Source organism: Delphinapterus leucas, chromosome 5 (assembly GCF_059928025.1).
Source record: "Delphinapterus leucas isolate spDelLeu-1000000601 "Yukka" chromosome 5, BTC_Dleu_Yukka2, whole genome shotgun sequence".
Lineage (NCBI taxonomy): Eukaryota > Metazoa > Chordata > Mammalia > Artiodactyla > Monodontidae > Delphinapterus > Delphinapterus leucas.
Genome location: NC_143133.1, coordinates 2259468 through 2284540, shown reverse-complemented (window position 1 = coordinate 2284540; position 25073 = coordinate 2259468). Strand labels below are relative to the sequence as shown.

General features: G+C 42.5%; 1 protein-coding gene across 15 annotated transcripts in view; it reads right to left on the bottom strand.

Moving 5' to 3' along the window:
* The window catches only part of HTT (huntingtin), a 136763-nt gene that overhangs the window by 72887 nt on the left and 38803 nt on the right, over positions 1 to 25073 (bottom strand). For 13 of the 15 annotated variants that reach the window (XR_016393181.1, XR_002642197.3, XR_002642199.3 and 10 more), the window contains 16 exons: positions 22143 to 22223; positions 17130 to 17482; positions 14105 to 14228; positions 13729 to 13847; positions 11969 to 12080; positions 11578 to 11715; positions 10605 to 10763; positions 10409 to 10506; positions 9219 to 9358; positions 8159 to 8222; positions 7808 to 7908; positions 5310 to 5456; positions 4160 to 4280; positions 2510 to 2586; positions 1340 to 1491; positions 76 to 278 (listed from right to left, as the gene is read on the bottom strand). Coding sequence is in view for 11 of the 15 variants with exons in the window: in XM_089911416.1 (XP_089767542.1) it covers positions 76 to 278; positions 1340 to 1491; positions 2510 to 2586; positions 4160 to 4280; positions 5310 to 5456; positions 7808 to 7908; positions 8159 to 8222; positions 9219 to 9358; positions 10409 to 10506; positions 10605 to 10763; positions 11578 to 11715; positions 11969 to 12080; positions 13729 to 13847; positions 14105 to 14228; positions 17130 to 17482; positions 22143 to 22223 (2189 nt within the window). In the remaining 4 variants the exon portion in view is untranslated. The remainder of the gene's footprint in view (positions 1 to 75; positions 279 to 1339; positions 1492 to 2509; positions 2587 to 4159; positions 4281 to 5309; positions 5457 to 7807; positions 7909 to 8158; positions 8223 to 9218; positions 9359 to 10408; positions 10507 to 10604; positions 10764 to 11577; positions 11716 to 11968; positions 12081 to 13728; positions 13848 to 14104; positions 14229 to 17129; positions 17483 to 22142; positions 22224 to 25073) is intronic. The other 2 variants (XM_089911413.1, XM_089911414.1) reach the window with 1 other exon arrangement.

The window sequence follows — 25073 nt, the reverse complement described above, 5'->3', positions numbered from 1 at the left end:
ATAAACAGAGGCATGCCTGGAGGCCCACGAAGCCAGCTGGACCAGCTGAAAACAGCTGCCCAAGCAAGGAGTTACCTTTATTGCTGGTCCAGGAGCCACATCATCCAGGACGTGTGCACAGATGTTGACCACCTTCAGCAGGTGGGAGAAGAGCTGCTCCACCATGGGCACCAGGGTCCGGTCACCCAGAGCTGGCCACACCTCTTCCTGCTTGGTGGCTGCAGGGCTGGCCTCTTCTTCGGAGGCCCACGAACTCCTCAGAGATCTGGGGGCACTGGCTGTGATACGGGCACACACGTTACCTCCCCAGCTCCACAGCATGGGGCCAAGACGTAAGTCCTTCAGACCCGTCTACGTCGAGAGTCTGCTGGACACCTCCACCTGGGGGCCCACTGATGCCTCAGGTTCCACAGGAAACCGACATCTCCCCCTGAATCTGTGTCCCCAACCTCCATGAAGGCCGCCATCACATATCCACCCAGGATGTGACAGTGCCCCTCCTGATCTTTACAGCTGAAGTTCAACTGGTGATCCAGATGTGCTGACTCTGCCCCCTTCACTCTCTTTTAATGGGTCTCTTCCCACACAACCCACAGCCATTATCTTGTTCAGACTCTCTTGATCTTGCCTTAAGTACGGGTTTCCCTAACTTCTCCTCCAATCCACATTCACGTCAGCCGAGTGATCTTCCTAAAATACTACCCAGATTGTTAGTCCCTCCCAGAGCCAACAGACTAAGTCCTCATTAACGGAGACAGATCCCTCACCAGCCACATTCTCCATCGTCGTCCTCGCCCTCACACACTATCCACAGTACTTAGCACTCAAACGTCACACACCCTCTCACGTCTGCACGCCTTCACGTGCGCTGTGCCCCGTCTGGTGTCCCCTCTCCTGCCAGCCCGTAGGTGTCGCTTCCTGCCCTAATCCCTGACAGTGATTACAGCCGCTCCGTCGGCCACTGAACTTCTGTTGACGTGTGTCGCTGCAAACCCACATTCAAATCGAGAACGGAGCCCACACACCATACTTTCTCATGGCCCCGTGCCTGCGACAGTACCTGCACAGGGTGCCCGCTAAAATGAAATTAGAAATGAGTTTACCTATAGCTAACTGAGGGGCTAGATCGGGAAAGGGCTGCTTTAAAATACTCGGTACAGGATAGCTGCCTGCAGTACACATTTATGCCTGTCGGTAATGTCTGAAATTCTGACTAAAGGAACAAGCCATCCCTGGCAATGACCTCAATACTTTTCCTCCATGCGCTCACCGCCGCCACCCCCCAAAGGAAATCAAAAGTTAAAGACCTAGAGTCCCTCTTTCAACTCAGTACCAATACCTGCAAGCAAGTTCCCGGCTAAAATCAAAGCATCTTGATGGGCTGAGAGATCCAGTGGGAACCAGGCTGATGAAAGCAGGGTCAGGATCATCGTGGCCATGCCCACAGTACAGCTCTTTCTAGACTCATCAGAGGCGCTCAGTGGGGGCACTCTGAAAGCAGACATTTGCAAGATCGAATTACAGAAAAATTGTAAGATAACAGCCTTGCTTTCTCTTATGAACCAAAAGGAAGGCACATCACTGTTCCTTTCATGCCAGCTCATAAAGCGATTTTACTACTGTGAACTAGCATCTTTCTTGTAACCACAGTCCCATGAAAGTCATCCGAGACAGGAAATCAGGTAGCAGATCTGACTGGAAGTATTGGAACTGGTTACTCTGATAACTTTTACCTCTCTTTCGACTGACTTAGCACGTTTACCCCAACACCAGAGTTGCTCTGAAGTCAGGTCTAATGCTGCATCTACGACACAGGAAAGCCATCACCCAGGACCAGAGAACGCACCTACTCCAAGCAAAGTTAGTTGGCCATACGCTGACACACACAAGAAATCTGCAGATTTCCTTCCAAATGTGATGGAGAGTTACTAAATTTGTCTCAGTTATCAGTATACATGACAAAAGCTTACTCCTTAATGCTGTAGAAGACTCAGAATTATTTCACAGATGCTGTGAGGGCCATCTACTGGAAGAAAACCATTTTTAAATGAGAACTGCTAATATAAATATAATAGTTCCTAAATTACTCTTGTAATTGATTACAATTTTGCACGATAGCTCACATTTGATTTCAAATGAAAAATGTTTCTAAGTTTTTAATAGTGAATAGTGAATAATTTTGGAGAGAATCAAGCCAATTAGAAAAGTCTTTTGCCAGCATATGCAAATTCCCTTAAATTAACCTGCAAATCATACCCTCAGATCCTCCAAAATGCTTAAGAGTGAGCATGTGACATCCATCAGAATTACAAGTAATTCAGTATTTCCCAATAGCTCCTTCTCTAGCTTCCCACACAACTAACAGGGCAGAAGTAAATATTCCAATGGGTACTTTTCCAAAAGGTGAAACTGTTAAGGTGAGACTTAAAAAGAAAGAAAGAAAGGGATCCGTATAACTATGTTTGTATCACATAATTGTAGACAGCCATGCGCCGAGGAAAATACATACCCACAATGCCAACCTAAACTCCAAATGCAAACTGGAAAGGCAGTTGAAAGAAGACACAGAGCTTCACAGCATCCAAACTAAAGAAGAAAGGAATGAGAAAATCACACTCAAACACCAAAAAAGTTTATTAAATTGAACCTCCTTTTTCCCTTTATAAAGAGTACGAACAATGAAAACAAAATTGCGATCTGTATCTAACGATAAGACATCTGTCCTCCCACGATACAAGTTCATACCTTAGAAGATACAGCTGGACAACTGAGATACAGGTTTAAGGAGGGTCGATTATATATATCCCAGTGATGAGAGGCCAGGAGTGATGCACCTCCTCTGCCTCGAACTTTAACCATCGTGCTCCCCGCCCCCACCAGGAATGCCCTTCCTACCCCAGCTCACCCCACCCCATCTGCTCCAGCAGATTAATGTCCATCTTCCTAACCAGACTGAAAGAACCGCAAGGGCACAGATCCTCTTTGTTTTTACATCCCAAGCCTAGAACACTGTCTGACATATGTAGGCCACAATAAATACAAATAATGTTTATAATATTTTGAACAAATCAAGGGAAGACCAAACTGCAGACAGCCCAAACAATATTTAAGTTTGAAAGGCACTTATATACTTATCAAGATCGTCTAATCATAATTGCCTGAGTTTTCACAACATGAAAGCATTCCTTCTGTCACATAAAATAAATGACAAGATTTAACCTGGTAATCAGCAAACTGGCACTACTTTCGTATAACATTCTTTTTTTCTGATTATGGAAGTTAGACTTGTTCATTTTAGAAAATTTGTGAATATCTTAAAAAGCATAATCCTAAAATTTATTTTGGAAATTTTCTGCCAATCATTTTCTTAAGTATGTAAGAAATGTGTTTAATGTGAACATTATTTTTCATAAGCAAGATCTGTCTGGGCACAGGCATACATAGTTTTGTACTGCGCCTTTTCTCACTCATTATAATCCAGATGGTCATTCTACAGATTGTTCAAAATACTCCAAAGCACCATGTTAATAAGTGCATAATAAACATATCACCATCTACACAGAATTTAGTTATAAGCAGAACTTAATCAGTTTTGGACTCTTGGACATTATGGTTCTTTTACAATTTCAGCATCACAAATAATGATACAGATAATCACATTACACAAAAATCTTTGTTGGCATTTCTGATTTTTTTCCGCTTCGTATGTATTATAAAGTCACTGAGTCAATTATTCTAGAGATATTTTAAACTTCTGATATACTACCAATTCAGATTATGGTAGTTTTTCTTTTCTTTGTTATGTCTTCCTAGACTGGCTGATTGATTGATTGATTGATTTTAATTTTTTGGCCGCGACGCGCGGCTTGTGGGATCTTAGTTCCCAGCCAGGGACTGAACCCAGGCCCGCGGCAGTGAAAGCGCCAATTCCTAACCACCGGACCGCTGGGGAGTTCCCCTGGCTGAACATATTTAATGTTCAGAAAAAAAAAAAGTTGTTTCCATCCCCATTGGAATAAACCCAGGTTTTATTCACAGAAGCACAATTTCTTAGTAAGCCGCACATATAAGAGCTCTAATACAAGCATCCTACCGTTAAGAACTGACCACACAAACTACTGAAAAGTAACCTCATTAAGACCAACCAAAAGAGTCTTACTGTGAGCGCCCTCGTGGTTGATGTGATTAGCTCATGAGAAACTGCTGCAATGACTCTCGAAAGGTTATTTTCCATAGTGACGTCTGTTATGCTTGGTAGTAGGTTATAGCCTCTATATATTCTAATGAGAAAGAGACGTGGAGACTTATAATCTACCACTGAAGCTTATGACATTTTCAAAATTCAAATGGCACTTAAAATTTTAAGATTAAAGGCTACAAGAGGTTAAAGCAGTCTTGACGTTTAAGTTAAAGAAAGACTGGGAATAAATGTGGTCATTATTCTAGGAAAATGGCTGAAATCACCCCTCTCCTCCTCCAGTTCCCAACACCACAGCACTGGAGCAATGCTCTCTTCAACACAGCCTTGCCCGCAATCTCTCTACGTGTCCAAAGCTGCCCATTTTTCAAGCTTTTAAGTTAAAAGAAATGCTTCATGAATCTACTCCTGATTCTGGACAAAATAAAGTCCTTTCCCATTACAGTACTGCCACTTTTCCATACTCCATTCATGGCACGTGTCAATTTCAATCCCTCCTTGTAGTTACATACAAATTCTAATTCCCCAACTACATAAATGAAGCCCAGGCAGGATTAGCGTTGATTCACTTTTGTTTCCCTCAGTGTCCTGTCCTCAACAATAAAAAACAGTCTATGTTAGTCTTCTAGTCTAAAAGACATAGAAAAGAATGGGCTGTGTACAACCATTTGAAATTTTATTTAAAAGACTCTCACACAGAAATGTGAAAAATAATAATTGCACATCACTGAACTAGCGATAACCCTAAATAACACTGACACTCTTTAACAACCTGCTCACCTAAACATTAATGTCATGACATAACTATACTCTTCATAGGTAACACAAATAAAGTGAAAATTTTAAGGGCAAATTTTTAGAGAAGACATAGCATTAGAGTCCTAGAGAAAAATACAGCTGTCGGTATGTGGCTCATAACAAACAGATCATACGATTTACGAGGTCACTGCTGTGTGGCTGCAGCAGAGCTTAAATAAAGAGGCGGGGTGGTAGACCCTGAAAAAGAGAAGCGCCCCATCAAGGGAGGAACGCCTATTCCAAGCGTTTTCTCTAGAAAACACGAGGCTTTAGAGTGAGCCCAGGGCACACTTTCCTCGGCTAGCAGGGGTACCTGGTTATGGTGCTGGCGGAGAAGTGAGATGGAGGCTGCGCCTCGTGCATGAGAGGCTTCAGGTGAACGCTGCTTTGACCTCTCGCCATGGCCACGACTGCGTCAGCCTGTCCTTGGTCGCACTTATAAAACAGCTTCGGGACAAGCCTGACATAAAAGCAAGGTTTATTTCCCTTAGAAAGTACCTGAAACCCACCTGTGATCCCCTCCCTCCGGCTACCCACGGACACTTCCTTCGTCAGGGGAATTAAGAGCAGAGGCTCCGATCGCAGGGCCACTCCCCCACACACCCGCTCTGAAAAGACCAGGCGCTGGACTCTCTTCCTGTCTGTCATGCAGTTACATACATCTCTCTACACATAATTAAATGCTTTGATTTAAAAAACCCTGGAAGTTCTCTTTCTAACCATCTTGATCAGCATCAACAAGTGCGTGAAGCCAAGGTGCACAGGAAGCACTGAGTACAGGGCAGATCTGAATGCCAGGGGCTGTCCCTTACTCTCTTCTGCAATTTTGTCTGCAAAACCGTCCCACACACTCCCAGGTGCAGAGCTCCAGCTGAGGTCCCTCACAAATCCAAAGTGAACTCAGAGGCAGAATGCAGGGGGCACATGGGCTCCTCCCTGCAATCAGCACTCGGCACACGCCCTGTGTGAGCACTCACACACCTACAGACGGGCCCATAACTTTTAGAAACAGTCAACTGTTTTATCACATTAGTTTGCAAACCCAGTGTCTTTAGTTAAAGTCTCTTTCCTCCATGAAGACCTGGTCGTAAGTATAATTTTTTCCTAAGGTTTAATAAACTACTATCATTCACAGAAAATCGTAAAGATCCAAGATCTTTGATCAAGTAAGTTATATAAATCCAGTTAAATCCATGAAAAGGTACACCTCACAAGTAATCAAAGAAATGCAAATGACCACATTGAAAACCGAAAGAATATCCACCGAAATGTAACTGGTTTCCTTTTGAGCAGTTTGATTACAAAGATTTTTATTTCCTTCTTCACATTTTTCCTAAATCTTGTTCAGTAAACATTACTTTTAAAACAAGATAAAAGTTACTTTAATAGGAAATACCAATGAGTGCCTGAACAACTGACACATATTTAACTTCTTTTGAAATACTGTTTTGGTGAGAAGAATCAGGCACAATCATATTCTGGGAGTGGGAGCATAAACTGATCTGTTTCTGGACAGTAATTTCACAGTAAGTACCAAAACCCATAAAAATCCACTTCTAGGTATCTACCCATGAGAAATGAAAAGCATGATTCATAGTAGTCAAAAAGTGAAAATAATAATACCACCTGGTGAATGTATAAATAAAATAGAGTATTATCTATGTAACAGAATACTATTCAACAATGAAAGGAACAAACACACCACGTAGCATGGATGAATCTCAGAAACTAAGCAGAAGAAGCCAGGCGCAAAAGTCCCATCTATTTATTATGTGACCTCATTTATATAGAACATGTAGAAAAGGCAAATCTCTAAAGTCAGGAAACAGATTAGTGGTTGCCTGTGGCCAGGTGGGAATTGGGAATTATTGCAAATGGGCACAAAAGACCTTTTTGAGATGATGGAAATGTTGTAAAATTGGATTGTGGTGAAGGTTGCACAACTCTGTAAATTTACCAAAACTCATTTAACTGTACACTTAAAATGAGTAAATTTTAGAGATATAAAATTATACCTCAATAAAGCTACTAGGGAAAATCAGAAAGCTTGCCTGGCCTAGTAACTCAACTTCCAGAAATTAATTCTAAGGAAAAAAATTACACATAAACATTTATGTATAACAACAGTCACTGAACCATTATTCATTATTTAAATCAATAAAGATTTAATATCCAACATTTATATAAAAATTTATCACAACTACATAGTGAAAAAGTGGCCACTAACTAAAAAAGTTTTAAAACAATATTTACAGGCTTTATTTATCTCACACTATATGAAATGTCATGCACTTCAGTACGGAAATATGAATATATTTGAACAGAGGGTGCCGCCCCAGACAACAATGCCAGTTAAAATTTCTTTTTTAGAAGAGTATTTCCAACAGGAAGATGCTAATAATAGATTATGTGGAAATTATCAGATAACAGAACTGCATGTACATTTTGTCCCAATTTTGAAAAAGAAACTTGTACATAGGATATACAGGAAAAAATGTTAATAGTGGTTATCTCCAATGGTAGAACCAAAGGTGATTTTTCCAGTGCTAGTCTCCATATTTCAAAATTCTGGCCATGAAAGTGCATTACTTTTATAATATGAAGCTAGTACTTTGTTGTTTAAATTTCCATTTTAGACCCTTAAGGTAGTGAAAAATACCTTTTTTGATAGTTTAAGAGTAGCTGACTGTGAGCTCAAAAGATTTAGGAATACTGCCCCACGTCCTCTGAATTTTCCCCTCTCTTCCCATTCTCATATCATTTAGTACTTTAACCAAGAAAGTGAAAAGAGATAAAATACTTGGTAAGTACCTCGTTAACGAAGCTGCAGCAACATGGCGCACCCTGGGGTCTTCATCCCCAAGCAAATAGATGACAATGTTATTGAGCACTCGTTCTTGCAGTTTTAAAAGCTTTGGAAAGAAGGATAATAAAAACAGATATATTAACTAAGTTTTAGGTCAGATATTTTGGAAAGCCAGTGAGGGAGAACTCAACATCACTAGTCCTAAAGTCACGCATACAATCACAACTTTCATGATGTCAATAAATACTTCATGTGAAATAAATCTAGGACAGAATGCATTCCAAGACATTCTACTCCACTAGGAAAGTGCACTTCCTGGAAGTTAAATCACGGCCTCACAAAAATGAAGGGCTTACCCCTGTATAATGATGGGCCCTTCTGTGTAGGTTTTCTGCTTTTGCCTCCAAAAAGCTCACCAACCTAACACAAAAGAACATATTTCACAATGAAACAATTTAGTTACTGAACAAACACCCGCTGATGGCCTGCACGACTGACAGAGCAAGGAAGACGGCCGGTTCCAGCACATTAACCAAGAGCCAGGGAAGGCTCTGAGGCAGCCTTGCTTAAAACAGCAGAAAGACTCATGTTTTCCAAACAAGTAGAATTTACACTGCTCTCCTGACTCCAGACTCAGTCAGACACTACTCAGGAAACTATTTTCCTTCAAAATGGATATAAGCAGCTGTTATTTTGAAAGACCCAAGTGCCCTACAGAATCAGCTCAGAGGGGCAGACTGTGGGGAGGGGGCTGAGACTCTGGCGCCTCCCCAAGACCGGCCCGCCCGCCCCGCTCAGGGTCCTGTCTGCGAGGCGTAGGTGAAAGCAACCCCGACTTCATGGAGATGTTGTGAGGTTGAGAGAAGGTAACCCACAGAGGTCACCTAGCCCAGCCTGGCACGCAACAAGCACTCTATAAATGGCGGCTTAAAAGCACAATGTTCCCGGACAATAAAGGACAATTTCCCGTCTAAAAGAAAGCATGGAGAGAAATCACCTGGAAAGAAAATTTACTCTTAGAAAATGAAAACTGCAAGGCATCATAAGTTATTTTTAACTGCAACACAATACAGATCAGCTAAGTTCAGTACAGTGCTAAGTATACTCGTTTAAACAAGCACAAGTGACACAAGCTTCACTGTCTTAGAAGTTCGAGCTCTTTTATTCACACCACCCAGAACACCTAGATGACTAAGACTACTGGAAAACCCCACTCCTCTGCCTGTACGTAAACATTCCAGGAAGGGGGCAAAGTCAAGGAGGAGACGGGAAGCGGCAGCCGTGCAAACCACTCCGATGCTGACACGGGTCACTTGATAAGCGTCACTACTGGCAGCAGGGGACCGGGCCTTCCAACGCCTGTTCAGACTTGGGAGCGGCTGTGGTTCGCCGACCCAATGAGCCCGACTCACTCACCTGAAGTCGATCTCTGCCACGGTCTCCAGAAGCTCCGTCCTCACCAGCCAGTAGGAGCTGCTCCGCAGGGCCAGCATGTCGGTGAGGAGCTGCAGCCCCCACTCGCTGTAGCTGCTGCTGCAGAGACTCATGACGCAGAGCTGGAAGGCACAGCGGGCGGCAGGTGGGCCTCCGCCGACCCCTCCCACGCCGACCCCTCCCACCGTCCCCGCTCCGTCTTCCTTTAACAGCGACAGGGATGCTGCCCTGTTTCCACATCTCTCAGAAACCCTTATCATATACACTCACCTCCATAAACTCGAGTTGCAAAGTAAATGTGTCCCTTCCACAAAATTATTTTCTTCCCCCCGTCTCTGCCTCTACCCTGGCCTCTCCTCCCGGACACCAGCCTCACCATCACCGACCACGCGCCACACCGCCACCGCTAAACCCGAGCTCAGCCGCGGGCCCAGCACACGGGACACAGCACCCGAGCCCTTCCTGACGTGACCCTGCCCTTGGCCGCACGAGCGGACAGGACGGGGCTTCCGAGGCTGCACCCTCCCCCGAGCCCTGAGCACACTCGTGGGCAGTTCCACACATGGCCTGATGCCTGCCGCCAACCCCCTTCCTTCTGCTCCAGCAAAGACAGACTGACTGAAACTTGGCAAACAACTCGAACTGAGGAACAATTCTGGCCGGGCCAAAGGAACGGTATCCCATAAATCTGACAATTGTAGGGGTTTTGTTTTGATTTTTACTGGTTAACTTGGACTGCTGTTGACTAGCCAGTTGTGATTTATGAACCAGCTGATATAAAGTTTCCTACCACATAAAGGACTGGGGCTCTCCCTCGACACAAAAAACAAAGGGGATTAAATAACCCCTATGCCTCACTTTAACTCTATCCATTCTATGGGCCTGAAAGAGTTGTTTTTTTAATTCAACAGGTTTTACACTTAATGTGAGCAAGGTACAGACACCCTTTAGGGAAGGTATACTTCAAACAAATATTCTGAGATCTAAATCAAAGTCTATTAAACCCTAACTGTTGGCAATGTTTTCCTTCTAAGGCTGAGTGGTGGATACACAGATGTTTATTATTGTTTAGAATATCTGGAAATATTTAATGTTAAGCTCCAATTTTAACTGTAACATTGGTAAAATTTCCACTAATCAAAGAAGTGATTTCCACAAATGACTATGCTCACCCTCACAGCTGTACAAGCCAACTTGCAAGTAACAGAAGATTCATCCTTCAAAGTTTTCTGCAGCAGGGGAATGCAGTCCACCAGAGAAAATGTATTTCCTGATCGGAAGAGCAAGGAACAAACACCTTCATGTGAACCTGAACATGAGAATGCCATCTGGAAGAGACAACACTGAAAACTGAACACTCGACGTTACCTGTCAGGGTTCTGACGGTGCCCATCCAGTCTCCCACGTGGAAGCGGGACCTGCTGAGGATGGAGGAGACAAGGGTCCCACAGAGGATAGCTGTGGCTCCTCTGACCTGTGGGTCCCCATGGTCGATGTAGTTCAAGATGTCTGACACGTACTGCTCCTCTGTGGAGAGAGATGGCCGGCCACTGTACAAGTCCCTACCGTCAACTTTCTAACTCTGGGCAAAGGCTGAATTCTCAGGAAAGAAAAAGAGGGCGAGCCAGTGATCCTAATCTAGAAAAGACTTGAATATAATAACCATCAGTGGTAAAAACGTTTCGGGGTTTAAGGATTCTATATTCATCCTTCAACACAATAGATTTTCTGGATTATAATTCCAGGTTGTCAGCCAATAATCAAAATTCCAAGGTTTCATCTCAAAAAATTATTAGAGAACCTCAAACTTGTCCATACTTACCTAATATAAATTCAAAAGCATGGGTTGTCCCCTTGCCCAAGGAAAGACAGAGAGCAGGCGGGAGGATAACTTTAGGGGAGCGAGTCTTCCCACCGTCCACCCTATCGTGAGAATACGCCCCAGAACGTGCCCGACAGGAGGCTGGCTCGCTGCTGCCCCAGCTGGTCTCGGTGCCCACTGGCTCTGAGTGTGAACACCTGGCCTGGGTGCTGTGGCCCAAAGCAATTCTGATTATATACAATTTGTGCTTTTGGTATAAATCCAATTCATATGCAAATAAGCCCTGATGTTCCCAGATTTCTATCACTTTGTTGTATGTGTTTCAACTAAACACTGCATATCTATAGGGGGTCCAGGAAGCTAGAAACATGACTATGTGTTTTATGGAGAACACACCTCAAATGCCGCAAATTAGCTAAGAAAACTTAGTGCTCTAAAACTAAAATAGTCAAGACGGTTTGAAATAGTTTTCAAAATAATGACTGAACATGAGGAATAAGATACAAACTTTGAACGTACCAGGGTATTCCATGGTGTCAAGCGGTGCTCTGTAAAGTCTGCCGAAGAAAGATTCAGGGTGAAGGGCCACAGCAGCTCCAACACAGCTGAGCGCCAGTGCCTTCACGCTGACCCTCACATCCCTATCCGGAACCAAGGCTGCAAACAAATACACCTGGGTCACCTTCAGCTTCAAAGCAGCACATATCTAGCTTCCAAATACACAAAACTAGACCCACTAAACAAGCTGCTCCCGTCTTCCCCTCCCTCCCGCACCGGTCAGTGAAAACCAAAGCTCGTCCCCAGATTCTACTCTGTCTGCTGCAAACAGCAGCACGAAGCTGGTTCCCAAGATGACCTCTGAAACCTAAAGTCATTCCCTTCAACTCTGCACCTGCCTTTCTACACTTACCGTGTTTTTCCCCAGTTAGCAAAAATGAAGCGGACAGAAGGCGGACACAATGGACAAGAGGAGCAGAATCTTCATCACTGGACTGGCCAATGTCGCCTTTGATCCGGCAGGGCTGGAACAGAAAAACTGACACTTGTACGTCTTATAATCACGGAACCCACCCGTTGATTCGTTAGTTCATCCAACAAATAGTTCCAGAACAGCAGCTGTGCCAGGCGCTTGGGATTCAGAGACGCCTACCTTCACCCACAGGTGCCCAACCTCACGGGCCACGGCAGAGCAGAATCAGACCAGCCAGAGGGAGTCCTGACCCGGGGCCGTGTGGGCTGTGGCAGGGATGAGCCCAACGTGCAGGGAGGGAGCCACACAGGAGGGCAGCTGAGACCCGGCATCCGGGGGAAGTTCCTCGGGCAGAGGAGAGAGCCTGGGGGAGCCCAAAGCTGCGAGGGGTGGGCCTGGTGCGAGGGGGCCCAGAAGGAACAGCCGAGGTCGCTACAGCGACTGAGCATCATGGAGGGACTAAGTACAAAACACTACTTCTTGCCCTCAAGGAATTTAAAATTAGCTGGGAATACAGGACACTTACATGGAAAAGGTAAGCAAGAGAGATAATTTTAAAATAGTTCAATGGACAAGTGAGCAGCAACAAAAAAACCCAAACAACCTGATTAAAAAATGGGCAAAGGACTTGAATAGACATTTTCCAAAGAAGGCATATGAATGGCCAATAAACCCATGAAAAGATGCTCAACATCACTAATCATCAGGGAAATTCAAATCAAAACCACAGTGATGCACCACTTCACACCCGTGTGATGGCCACTCTCAAAAAAAGCAGAAAATAACAAGTGCTGGCGAAGATGTGGAGAAAATGGAACGCTGGTGCACTCTGGGTAGGAACGTAAAATGGTGCAGCTGCTGCGGAAAACAGTACAGAGTTTCCTCAAAAAATTAAAAACGGAACTATCACATGATCCAGCAATTCCACTTCTGATATATACCCTAAAGAAATGAAATCAGGGTCTTGAAGAGGTATTTGTACACTCACTGATAACAGCATTATTTACAACTGACAAAATGTGGAAGTAGCCCAAGTGTCCATTAAGAGATGAGGAGAAAGAAAAGCAAAATGTAGTAAACACGTTCTGACACCTGCTACAACACGGATGAACCTTGAGGACATTCTGCTGAGTGAAACAAGCCGGTCACAAAAGGACAAATCCCGCATGGTTCCACGTATATGAGGTCCCTAGAGTCACCAAATCCATAGAGACAGAAAGCAGAATGGTGGGTGAGAGGGGCCGGGGGCCGGGGGAACGGGAGGTTAGTGTCTAATGGGGACAGGTTCCAGTTTGGGAAGATGAGAAAAGTTCTGTGGACGGATGGTGGGGACTGCTGTACAACAGTGTGAATGCACTTAGCACCACTGAACTGTACACTTCAAAATGGTTACGACGGTAAATTCTGTTATGAGTATTTTACCACAATAAATAAACAAACAAACAAATCAATTCAATGGAACAAAACCAAGAATGTTGCAAGGCCATGCATGACCACCAGATGGTGAGGACGCGCTCACACCTGGAGAGGCAGAAAACCAGAGCAGACCCGGGAAGAGGTCAATATGCGAAGGGGAGACAGCTGAGCAAAAGCTCAGCGACGGGAAAGCCAAGAGCTTGGTGGACAGGCAGCAGCCAGGGCACTGCCGAACACTCACGGGAGCTCGGGATGCTGAGCAGTCTCGGGCCTAAGTGTCTCACCTTGTTTTCTGGATCTCCTGGCTCAGCAGCTTCATCTCTTGAGACAAATTTATCTATACTGCTGTCAGAGGGCTGCCTGCTGTGGCCCATGCTTTGCAACAAATGTGCTTGTTGAAGGGCTTCAAAATCAGAGAAAGAGAGGTTAAGCGACAAGTTTCCAATTAAAACACAAATACACATATTTACACAAAGTCAATATGAAACCACAGGATTTAGATTAAAAAAAGGATAATAACTTCTCAATTGATTTTCCTCATTTGCTGTTTACACCTCAGGAAACAAAGACACCAGGAGATTTCTTCTCAGAAGCTGAGATATAAGAGGTCAGGGTTGAAGACAAGGCCGCTCCGTAGTACATGGCCTGAAGTCAACGTACCGATGGAAGAGTTTCTGAAAGCCTCCGCGTCTTCATCAGGAAGAACCACAGCAGCGTCCTCGTCCTCGTCCTGGGGCTGCCCCACTTGCATCCCTGGGTACTGGCTGTCGGCACCATCTAATACCTAAACAGTTCAAGAGGGGCTGTGAGGGTTCTGAAGTGCGACCACCGAGGGGCAAGCCCTCCAACGTGGAAGACAAAGGCAAAACCCCACAAATAACACGGACCACATCTCACACGCCAACAGGAAGGTCACTTCTTCAAGTACACATGGGTGCGTGCGTGTACATTATCAAGAGCTGACTGACCACGCATTACTGCTACATTATAAAAAGCTTTTGTAACTCTAAAAATTCCAAAACAATTCCAATCTGAACATTTCTCTTTTTGATTACAAAAAGAAAAAAAATCCAAACAAAAGTCTTTGTGTTCACAAGCAAATTTTACAGTAAGTCAAAAATGAGGAAAAATCTTTTAGACAAAAGTCTACCAATAGGTTATCCCCTAAACTGTTAGAAATGACCCAACTAAGTTTTGGGCACAATATTTCATATATTTAGCCATATATGTGGGTTATGATTTCATACAGCAAAATTTTTCACATCCAATTGTAATTGACCTGAAAAACTGAGTGACGTACCTTCAGTAGGCAAGTTAAATTACTACTGAAATAAATTCTGTATCATTTAAAAAATCATCCCAAATCCCTCCAATTAAATTAAAAAGAAACTGAGCTACTTGCTCAAAAACAACCAAGAAAGAAATGATTTCCTCCACTCTCCAGACTGTTTAAAAAAAAGGAACCCACACAGGCTAAAATGAGAAGTTTCACCACAATAAAAAACAACATTTTTTGAATATCACACTACACCCCAGGCAGGCTCAAAAGTAATTACATGTATTATTTCCCTTATCCTCATAAGCCTTAACAACGTAAGTACTGTCACCATCTTCATTTCGTGGATAAGAAAACTGAGGCAAGAGGGGCCATAACCGTGCCAGGCTACACAGCTAGTAAATGGCCGAGCCAGAATTCTCATCGTGGTGGGCTCCCTCCAAGACAAGCCCCACACTGGGCTATCTCATGAGGACAATCCCGACGCCCTACAGTTGGCTTCTTTTTCTCTATGGCACTTATCGCTCTCGACTACGTGTTTATTCACCTGTTGATCACTGGCTCATCATCGGCCCCACCCACGCAGGCACACACTCTAGAACAGAGGCAGGCAAACTACGTCGGTGTGCCAAACCTGGCCCACCAGCTGTTTTTGTAAATAAAGTTTTATTGGAACACAGTCATGCTCCTTCATTTACATATTTACGGCTGCTCTGGCACTTCAACAGCACAGATGAGTATACAACACAGGTCATATGGTTCACAAAGCCAAAGATATTTATTATCTGGCCCTAAATGGGAAGAGTCTGAGGAGTCCCACTCTAAAATATTAGCTTTGAGCTTACCTGGTGGCGCAGTGGTTGAGAATCTGCCTGCCAATGCAGGGGACACGGGTTCGAGCCCTGTTCTGGGAAGATCCCACATGCCACGGAGCAACTAGGCCCGTGAGCCACAACTACTGAGCCTGCGCATCTGGAGCTTGTGCTCCGCAACAAGAGAGGCCACAACAGTGAGAGGCCTGCGCACCGTGATGAAGACGGGCCCCCACTTGCCGCAACTAGAGAAAGCCCTCGCACAGAAACGAAGACCCGACACAGCCAAAAATAAATAAATAAATAAATTAAATTTAAAAATATATATATTAGCTTTGTGTGAGCAGTTTTGTATGTTGTGCCCTCTACTTCATCTGCGGCTTGTAGGACAATCCCTGGAACATAACAGATGCTCAGTACATTTGTTCAGCCAATAACTAATGACTAAATAAAGGACATGGAAGCACCTCATAAATCAGAAAGAACTCTGCCAGTGTGAGAAGCATCAAGGGAAGAGGTTTAGTTCCCTGCAGGCTACAGCCCGGCGTGGGTCCCTGGCCCAGCCCTACCACACAACATACAGCTGCTGCAGCACTCCCAGATGGGATGCTTTCACAACCTCCTATGGTCATTCAGTCCTACTTCTAGCAAACCTGCCCAGAAATTATCTACTGTAAAAAGGCAAGATGAAAGCTGGTGCAATAAGCAAACAACAGAAACTTCCTCCGCACACTTAACGTGCTACTGAGCCCGGCACTTTCCCAACCTTCTCTTCTCCCAGCCTACTGGTTAGCACTCTTCACCCTTTCCTGACTTAAAATCATTTCCCACCGTTCCCGTTATCTGTCCTATCCTCCTCCAGGTCTTCTAGTTAAAAACCCCAACCGTGAGCCCACTTCTCCAGCCGAGTAAGCGGCATCCACTCGGCCATTAGGAACCACATCCACATGACAAGTGGAGAGCTGCAGTGCTTTAGCTCATGATCTGTAACGCACAGTTTCTGTATTCATTTAAGTAAAATATATATATATATATATCCTTAATAAAATACATTCAATAGTAGCAAAACAATTAATAGTACAAACTGTTTCGATAAAATGGGGCTGTAAAATTTGGTATATACCTGTACCAAACTTTAGACTACTCTTGAGGTGTTTCTTGTCCACTAACTCAGAGATAAGAGGCCCTCAGATCCATGCTCAAGATGGGATATGTTGTAAAAGGTTTTGAAAAGTCAAAAAGTGTTAAAATAATGCACAGTATTAATGTTTTTAATCATACTGCATTAAGACCACAGATCTGTTAATAATAGGCTCCTCAAGGACTTTCAAAATAATGACTTAACCTGTGCCCAACAAGATATTAAGAAATTTTTAATGCACTTTTGACCTCCACGTTCGGCACAAAAGACACTGGGCTGTTTCCTTCAGTGAAGGACTCAGATGGGGCCGAGCTGCCTGTTAAGGATCTGAGCTGGTGACCTCTACACTATTATCAGTGGGTCAGATGAATGGAGTGAACCAGCAGGAGGGTCCAGGTCTGGGCCTCCAGGGAAGGCCCCTCTGAAGAAACTGGGCTGCCCCCTCCAACCACTCACAATTTCAGAACTGTCGGAAGGGGTCACGGCTGAATCGGGCCCCTCGGTGGTGGTCTGGGAGCTGTCACTGATGGGAGAGGAGGCCTGGGTCCCATCGTTCAGGTCCATGGCAGGGTCAGACGGGATGGCGCTCATCTGGCTGGAGCTGTGGCTCAAGATGTCCTCCTCGTCCCCGTCAGTGGCACCACTCGTCAAGTCACAGCCGGTCAGATCCACCGAGTCCGTCTGAAGTGTGTGCTGTGACCGGGGCTGCTCAGTGATGATGTCGTGACCCACAGAGTCGGCAGCTGAGCCAGGAGTGGAGACCCCAGAAGAGGCAGCCAGCTCACCACCAATCTCACCCTTGACTGAGGCTGAAGACAAAGAAACACTCATTCTTCAAAGGGTCAGGAAAAGCATTCAATATGGGATCAAATATTTGCAAAATACCCCAAAATTCACTATCAGCAAATGTTTTAACTGCAAGAATCCCTGAAATACGGTGAAAATATGAACTACTCAATTTCAAAAGCAAGACAACACTGCATCCTTCAAACATGTTTACCGTATTATTTACTTACCTTTTACTATATTACAGTATTGATAAAATAAGGATCACAAGTAGATATTTTTTAAGTGCTGTGAATATTCTCAAATGGCATTTCAGGGCAAAACCTGAACCCTGCCCAGCAACATTACCACCTCCAGTTCTTAAGCAACTGGTCCAGCCTGAGCGTGGAGCAGCGACAAGACTTAGGCGATTCCTAGGCAGCCTGGTCAGGGGCACAGGCTGGGTGGTCACAAATGCCCGGAGCAGGGCCTCCCTGGTGGTGCAGTGGTTGAGAGTCCGCCTGCCGATGCAGGGGACAGGGTTCGAGCCCTGATCCGGGAAGATCCCACATGCCACATAGCAACTAAGTCCGTGCGCCACAACTACTGAGCCTGCGCTCTTGAGCCCAAGAGCCAACACTACTGAAGCCTGCGTGCCTAGAGCCCGTGCTCCACAACAAGACAAGCCACTGCAATGAGAAGCCCGCGCACAGCAACTAAGAGTAGCCCCCGCTCGCCGCAACTAGAGAAAGCCCACGCACAGCAACAAAGACCCAACGCAGCCAAAAATAAATAAATTTATTTAAAAAAGCAAAAAACAAAAAAAAACCAAATGCCCGGAGCTCTAAGCAAGCAGTGCTCTTGGAGGTGGGCTTTCCTTCTTCCCAGACCTTGTTCAAGACCTCTAAGCCAGTCCTGCTCTCCGGTAGCGTAAAGTTTCACATTTTCCTAGTTTAGTTTTTAAATTCCCATTAAAAAAAAACAACAAAAAAAACACACCATTATGGGGACTTCCCCGGTAGCACAGTGGTTAAGACTCTGCGCTCCCAGTGCAGGGGGCTTGGGTTCGATCCCTGATCAGGGAACTAGATCCCACATGCATGCCTCAACTAAGAGTTCATATGCCACAACTAAGGAGCTGGCAAGCTGCCACTAAGGAGCCCACCTGCTGCAACTAAGACCCGGTGCAACCAAATAAATAAATAAGTAAAATTATTTATTTATAAATGAATAAATAAATAAATATACTACCACTACATAAAAATCTACACCAAGCTGTTAGCAGTGTCACTCCTGTAGGCCAGTGGGTCAATGAGCACTTGGGCTTTATAATGTTGTGTATAGCTGTAATTTTTTTGCTGTTGTAACTTTATTTTTGTAAGTTAAAAAATCAATTTCTATTTTGTAGACTAAATCAATAAATAGGTAATCACCACTGAAATCATTCAGATTTTCCATCCCCAGTATTTCAGCCTCATTTTCAGTTATCTAGAAATATTATTTTGCACAGGGTTATACAACCCAAACCACTCTCACTTAATCCAATTATTAGTATCTTACTAAATACTCACCTTTCACAAGATGAATAAAGAGCTTAGATAACTATTTGCAAACAAATGTAAATTTCTTTCAAGTTAAATTATCCTCAGACAATTTTTTTTAATTGAGGTATAGTTGATTTACAATGTTTCAGGTGTACAGCAGTGATTCACACACACACACATATATATATATATATTTACAGATTCTTTTCCATTATAGGTTATAGGTTATTACAAGACATTGAATACAGTTCCCTGTGCTATACAGTAGGTCCTTGTTTATCTATTTTATATATAATAGTGTGTATATCTGTTAAACCCAAATTCCCAATTTATCCCTCTCCTGCTCTTTCCCCTTTGGTAACCATAAGTTTGTTTTCTTTGTCTGTGAATCTATTTCTGTTTTGTAAATGAGTTCATTTGTATCATCTTTTTAAGACTCCACATATAAGTGCTAACATACGATATTTGTCTTTCTCCGTCTGACTTACTTCACTTAGTATGATAATCTCTAGGTCCATCTATGTTGCTGCAAGTGTCATTATTTCATTCTTTTTTATGGCTGAATAGTATTCCATCGTATATATGTACCACATCTTCTTTAAGCATTTCTCTGTCGATGGGCATTTAGATTGTTTCCACGTTTTGGTTATTTTAAGTAGTGCTGCAGCGAACATATGGGTGCATGTATCCTTTCAAACCATGTTTTTCTCTGGATATATGCCCAGCAGTGAGATTGCTGGATCATATGGTAGCTCTATTTTCAGTTTTTTAAGGAACTTCCACACTTCCACTTTTCCGTAGTGGCTGGACCAATTTACATTCCCACCCACAGTGTAGGAGGGATCTCTTTTCTCCACACCCTCTCCAGCATTTATTATTTGTAGACTTTTTGATGATGGCCATTCTGACTGGTGTGAGGTGGTACCTCATTGTAGTTTTGATTTGCATTTCTCTAATAATTAGTGATAATGAATATCTTTTCATGTACCTGTTGGCTATCTCTATGTCTTCTTTGGAGAAATGTCTATTTAGGGCTCTGCCCATTTTTGATTGGGTTGTATATTTTTTTTACATGAAGCTGTATGAGCTGTTTGTATATTTTGGAAATTAATCCCTTGTCGGTCTCGTCACTTGCAAATATTTTCTCCCATTCTGTAGGTTGTCTTTTCATTTTCTTTACGGTTTCCTTTGCTGTGCAAAAGCTTTTAATTCCATTACTCTAGGAAACAGACCCAGAAAAACACTGCTGTGATTTATGTCAAAGAGTATTCTGCCTATGTTTTCCTCTAGGAGTTTTATAGTATCTGTTCTTACATTTAGGTCTTCAATCCATTTTTAGTTTATTTTCGTATATGGTTTAGAGAATGTTCCAATTTCATTCTTTTACATCTAGCTGTCTAGTGTTCCCAGCACCACTTTATTGAAGAGACTGTCTTTCCTCCCTTGTATAGTCTTGCCTCATATGTTGTAGATTAATTGACCATAAGTGTGTGGGTTTATTTCTGGGCTTTCTATCCTGTTGCACTGATCTATGTGTCTGTTTTTGTGCCAGTACCATACTGTTTTAATTAGTGTAGCTTTGTAGTAGAGTCTGAAGTCAGGGAGTGATTCTTCCAGCTCCATTCTTCTTTTTCAAGATTGTTTTTTGACTATTCAGGGTCTTTTGTGTTTCCGTACAAATTTAAAAAATTTTTTGTTCCAGTTCTGTGAAAAATGCCACTGGTAATTTGATACGGATTGCAATGAATCTGTAGATTGCCTTGGGGGTATGGTCATTTAAACAATATTGATTCTTCCAATCCAAGATCACAGTATATCTTTCCATCTGTTTATGTTGTCTTCAATTTCTTTCATCGGTGTCTTATAGTTTTTGGAGTACAGGTCTTTTGCCTCCTTAGGTAGGTTTATTCCTAGGTTTTTGTTTTTCTTTTTTTGATGAGATGCTAAACGGGATTGTTTCCTTAATTTCTCTTTCTGACATTTTATTGTTAGTGTATATTAATTTTGTATATTAATTTTGTATCCTGCAACTTTACCAAACCCATGGATGAGCTCTTGTAGTTTTCCGGTGGCATCTTTAGGATTTTTTATGTACAGTATCATCTGCAAACACTGACAGTTTTCCTTCTTCTTTTCCAACTTGGATTCTTTTTATTTCTTTTTCTTCTCTGATTGCTGTGGTTAGGACTTCCAAAACTATGTTGCATAAAAGTGGCGAGACTGGGCATCCTTGTCTTGTTCTTGACCTTAGACAGAATGCTTTCAACTTTTCACCACTGAGTATGACGTTAACTGTGCGTTTGTCATATATAGCCCTTATTATGTTGAGGTATGTTCCCTCTATGCCCACTTTCTGGAGTTTTTATCATAAATGGATGTTGAATTTTTTCAAAAGCTTTTTCTACATCTATTGAGATGATCATATGGTTTTTATTCTTCAGTTTGTTGATGTGGTCTATCACATTGACTGATTTGTGGATACTGAAAAATCCTTGCATCCCTGGGATAAATCCTATTTGACTACATCTATGTTCGTCAATGATATTGGCCTGTAATTTTCCTTTTTTGTGGTATCTTTGTCTGGTTTCAGTATCAAGGTGACAGTGGCCTCATAGAATGAGTTTATAAGTGTTCCTTCCTCTGCAATTTTTTGGAATAGTTTCACAAGGATAGGTGTTAACTCTTCTCTAAATGTTTGGTAGAATTCACCTGTGAAGCCATCTGGTCCTGGACCTTTGTTTGTTGGGAGTTTTTAAATTACTGATTCAATTTCAATACTGACAATCGGTCTGTTCATATTTTCTATTTTTTCCTGGTTCAGAGCCTCAGACAATTTTTAATCCCATTTTCCCCCTCATAACCCATGCAATTCATGAGACACTTTACCCACCATCCTCTTCTCAAAAAGACTTATACTCAGGGAGTACAAACCTAATTTTAAAACAGCTTAAACCAGGGAAAACAGCAAACACTTGATGCAAGAAAACACACACATTTCAAAGTGAACACTATAAAAGGCTCCTGAATCATCCACCATTTGAGCAAGCTGGCTTCACTGCTGCCTCCCAGGAGCAAGATCCATGGAGGTGCAGGGGAGGGGAGGAGGTGGGCGCAGCAGGGGAGAGCAAGGAGGACACCACGGCCACTCCGAGAGAGCTACCTGCAAAGGTGGGGCTGCTGCCGTCTGACCTTGACTCAGAGTCATCCTCCAAGGCTGCTGCTTCTCCAAAGAGCACTTTCCCTAGGAAATGACGTAGCAAGAGTCCTTTTAAGCTTGCTAAAAGGACGAACTTTGAAAATCAAATAAATGTACATTCCAAGAGGAATATCGTAAGTATATTTAATTCCTGCTCTCAGTCCATCATTATATATAAGTTCCTTTATACCTCTAGAGTGTGAAACACAAAAAACACAAAAAATGATATCTAAGTATGATATCATACTTAGAGTATTATTAAAGTCAATAAACCTATATGGAAAAAGAATTAAAAGCAACGATTCTCAACCTGTACTACAAAGTACTTTAATAATTAATATTTATTGACTTAGACTAGTGTTAATGTTAAATAATTTATATTACTATTTATTTAATCTTAAAAATGGTAAGTTATGGCTAGAACCAATTCTATTAGCCTTTGGAATATTCATGTCATATCTCCAATGGCACATCAAAACTTATATATAAAACTTTTATAGCTAAAAGTCACTTTTATTTTATTATCTTTTAATCTGCTAGATTTCTATCATTGATAATCAGTACTCAGGTACTGTTATGATCTGTGAGGATGGAATAATATTTCATCTTTTGCAAAATCCTCAAAATACATTTCACAGTTCATGGTTTCTAAATTATATTAATAAGAAAAAGAGAAAACAAAAGTCTTAACATGATTTAACTGGGATCATTAAATCATTTTGGTTATATTACATATAAATGTCATTAAACAACACTATCAATACAATTACTGGTAAGTTCCAATTTCTGATTTCACTGCTCTTCAAAGATTAAGTCATAGGGGTGATAACTTCCATAAATCTACACTGATGTGACATTAAAGCCCTCCCCCCACCCCAGAAAAAAGCAAAGGAAACTCAAAATCTAGATGAAACTAACACAGCAACTTCGCTTATCTACTAAATAACAGGGTCCTTTATTACAGAACAAGTGATTTACCTTGAGAAAGCAAATAACATTCCAACCTGTGAATTCAGAGTTAATGAAATCAGTCTCTGTCTTTGGAAACAGTAGTTTGCAAATCTGTTCCAAGGAGTTCTCCCGAAGAGTGGGCAAGGGCCAGGCTGCTGCCAAGATGCCAGGCCACAACCCGCAGCCCTCACCCTTACATTCAACAACAACAACTCTGTTTTTCTCTCTCCTATGTACTGGAAGATTTCACTTGAAAAAAAGAATTCTGCAGCTATGACAGGAAACTGTGAAAACTGCAGCTCTAAATAAACACAACAACAAAACACTTGAAAAACAAAAAAGAGATTGAGGACAAATCGTATGTCCTAGCCCCAAGAAAACAAAATACATCTCTACCAGTCAACGAGTCATCTTATCATCATAAGAAAAAGTGACCGAGAAACAAACAAGGCAAGTGCCGGAGAAATCTAGTCACATGCCTGAAAATCTCTTCCTAGTCCAAGAATAGAAAGACTAGCTTTTCCTGACACCCTTTCAGTCTTCAAGCAATCTCAGTGTTTTCACCAAAACCTCAAGCTTGACTAAGTATCCCACACTATGATGGCCCAAATATTATTAATTCTAAGTACTTCTAGGAAATGCTTACTTAATCCAGTTAGGGCTAGAATATTATTCCTGTTAAGATACCATTCAATACTACAAATAATATTAGGCATCAGGCTCTCAATTAAATACTCAACTCATGACACACAAAAAAGATTAGTATGTTGTATGTAAAAGATTAGTTGTTATATGTCAATTATACCTCAAAAAAAAACCAAAAACGGTATAAGTCTTTTAGGATTTCAAAATAGAAAACAACAGCAATTCTTTCCTATGGAAATCTAGACTGGAACAGAACATAATTGGTGCTATAAGTGATGACGTGTACCAAAGCTATTAGACCATGTCAGACACACTTCGATTAAATAAAAATAAACAAACTGTATCAGAAACTTAGGTATGTACGAAGCTAAATATGTCTGAAAAATGACAACCAGGCCCAAATTCACCAAATAATTAACCAAACATTATTCCTAATACTAAACAAAATTCATTGGGAAGATGAGTTACCTTTATAAATATAACATTCCCTAAAGCAGGAGAAGGCAAACTCCAGCTCACCCAGTTCTGTAAAATAAAGTTGTACTGGAATGAAGTTGCACCCATTAGCTTAGTATTGTCTATGGCTGCCTTCCTGCCACCGGACAGAGTTGAATCATTGCAAAAGAGACAGTAAGGACCACAGGCTAAAATGTGTACCACCTGGCCCTTTACAGAAAACATTTGCTGACCTCTGGCCTAAAGCATTAGAAATTTATGACAGGGAATTCTGTGGTGGTCCAGTGGTTAGGATACGGTGCTCTCATTGCCGGGGCCCCGGGTTTAATCCCTGGTCAGGGAACTGAAATCCCATAAGCCACGTGGTACAACCAAAAAAAAAAAAAAAAGGAAATATATGACAAACCAATTCTGATACACAAGCAACTTTTAAAACCCATCCTAGGGACTTCCCTGGTGGCACAGTGGTTAAGAATCCACCTGCTAATGCGGAGGACACGCGTCCAAGCCCTGGTCCGGGAAGATCCCGCATGACGCAGAGCAACGAAGCCCGTGCGCCACAACTACTGAGCCTGCGCTCTAGAGCCCGCGAGCCACAACTACTGAAGCCCACGCACCTAGAGCCTGTGCTCAGCAACAAGAGAAGCCACTGCAATGAGAAGCCCGCTTGCTGCAACAAAGAGTAGCCCCCGCTCGCCGCAACTAGAGAAAGCCCACGCACAGCAACGAAGACCCAATGCAGCCATAAATTAATTAATTATTTATTCTTTAAAAAGCCATCCTACAGGACTATTCAGGCCTGGTTATCAGATTCCAGCAACATTTATACATATAATCACCCTG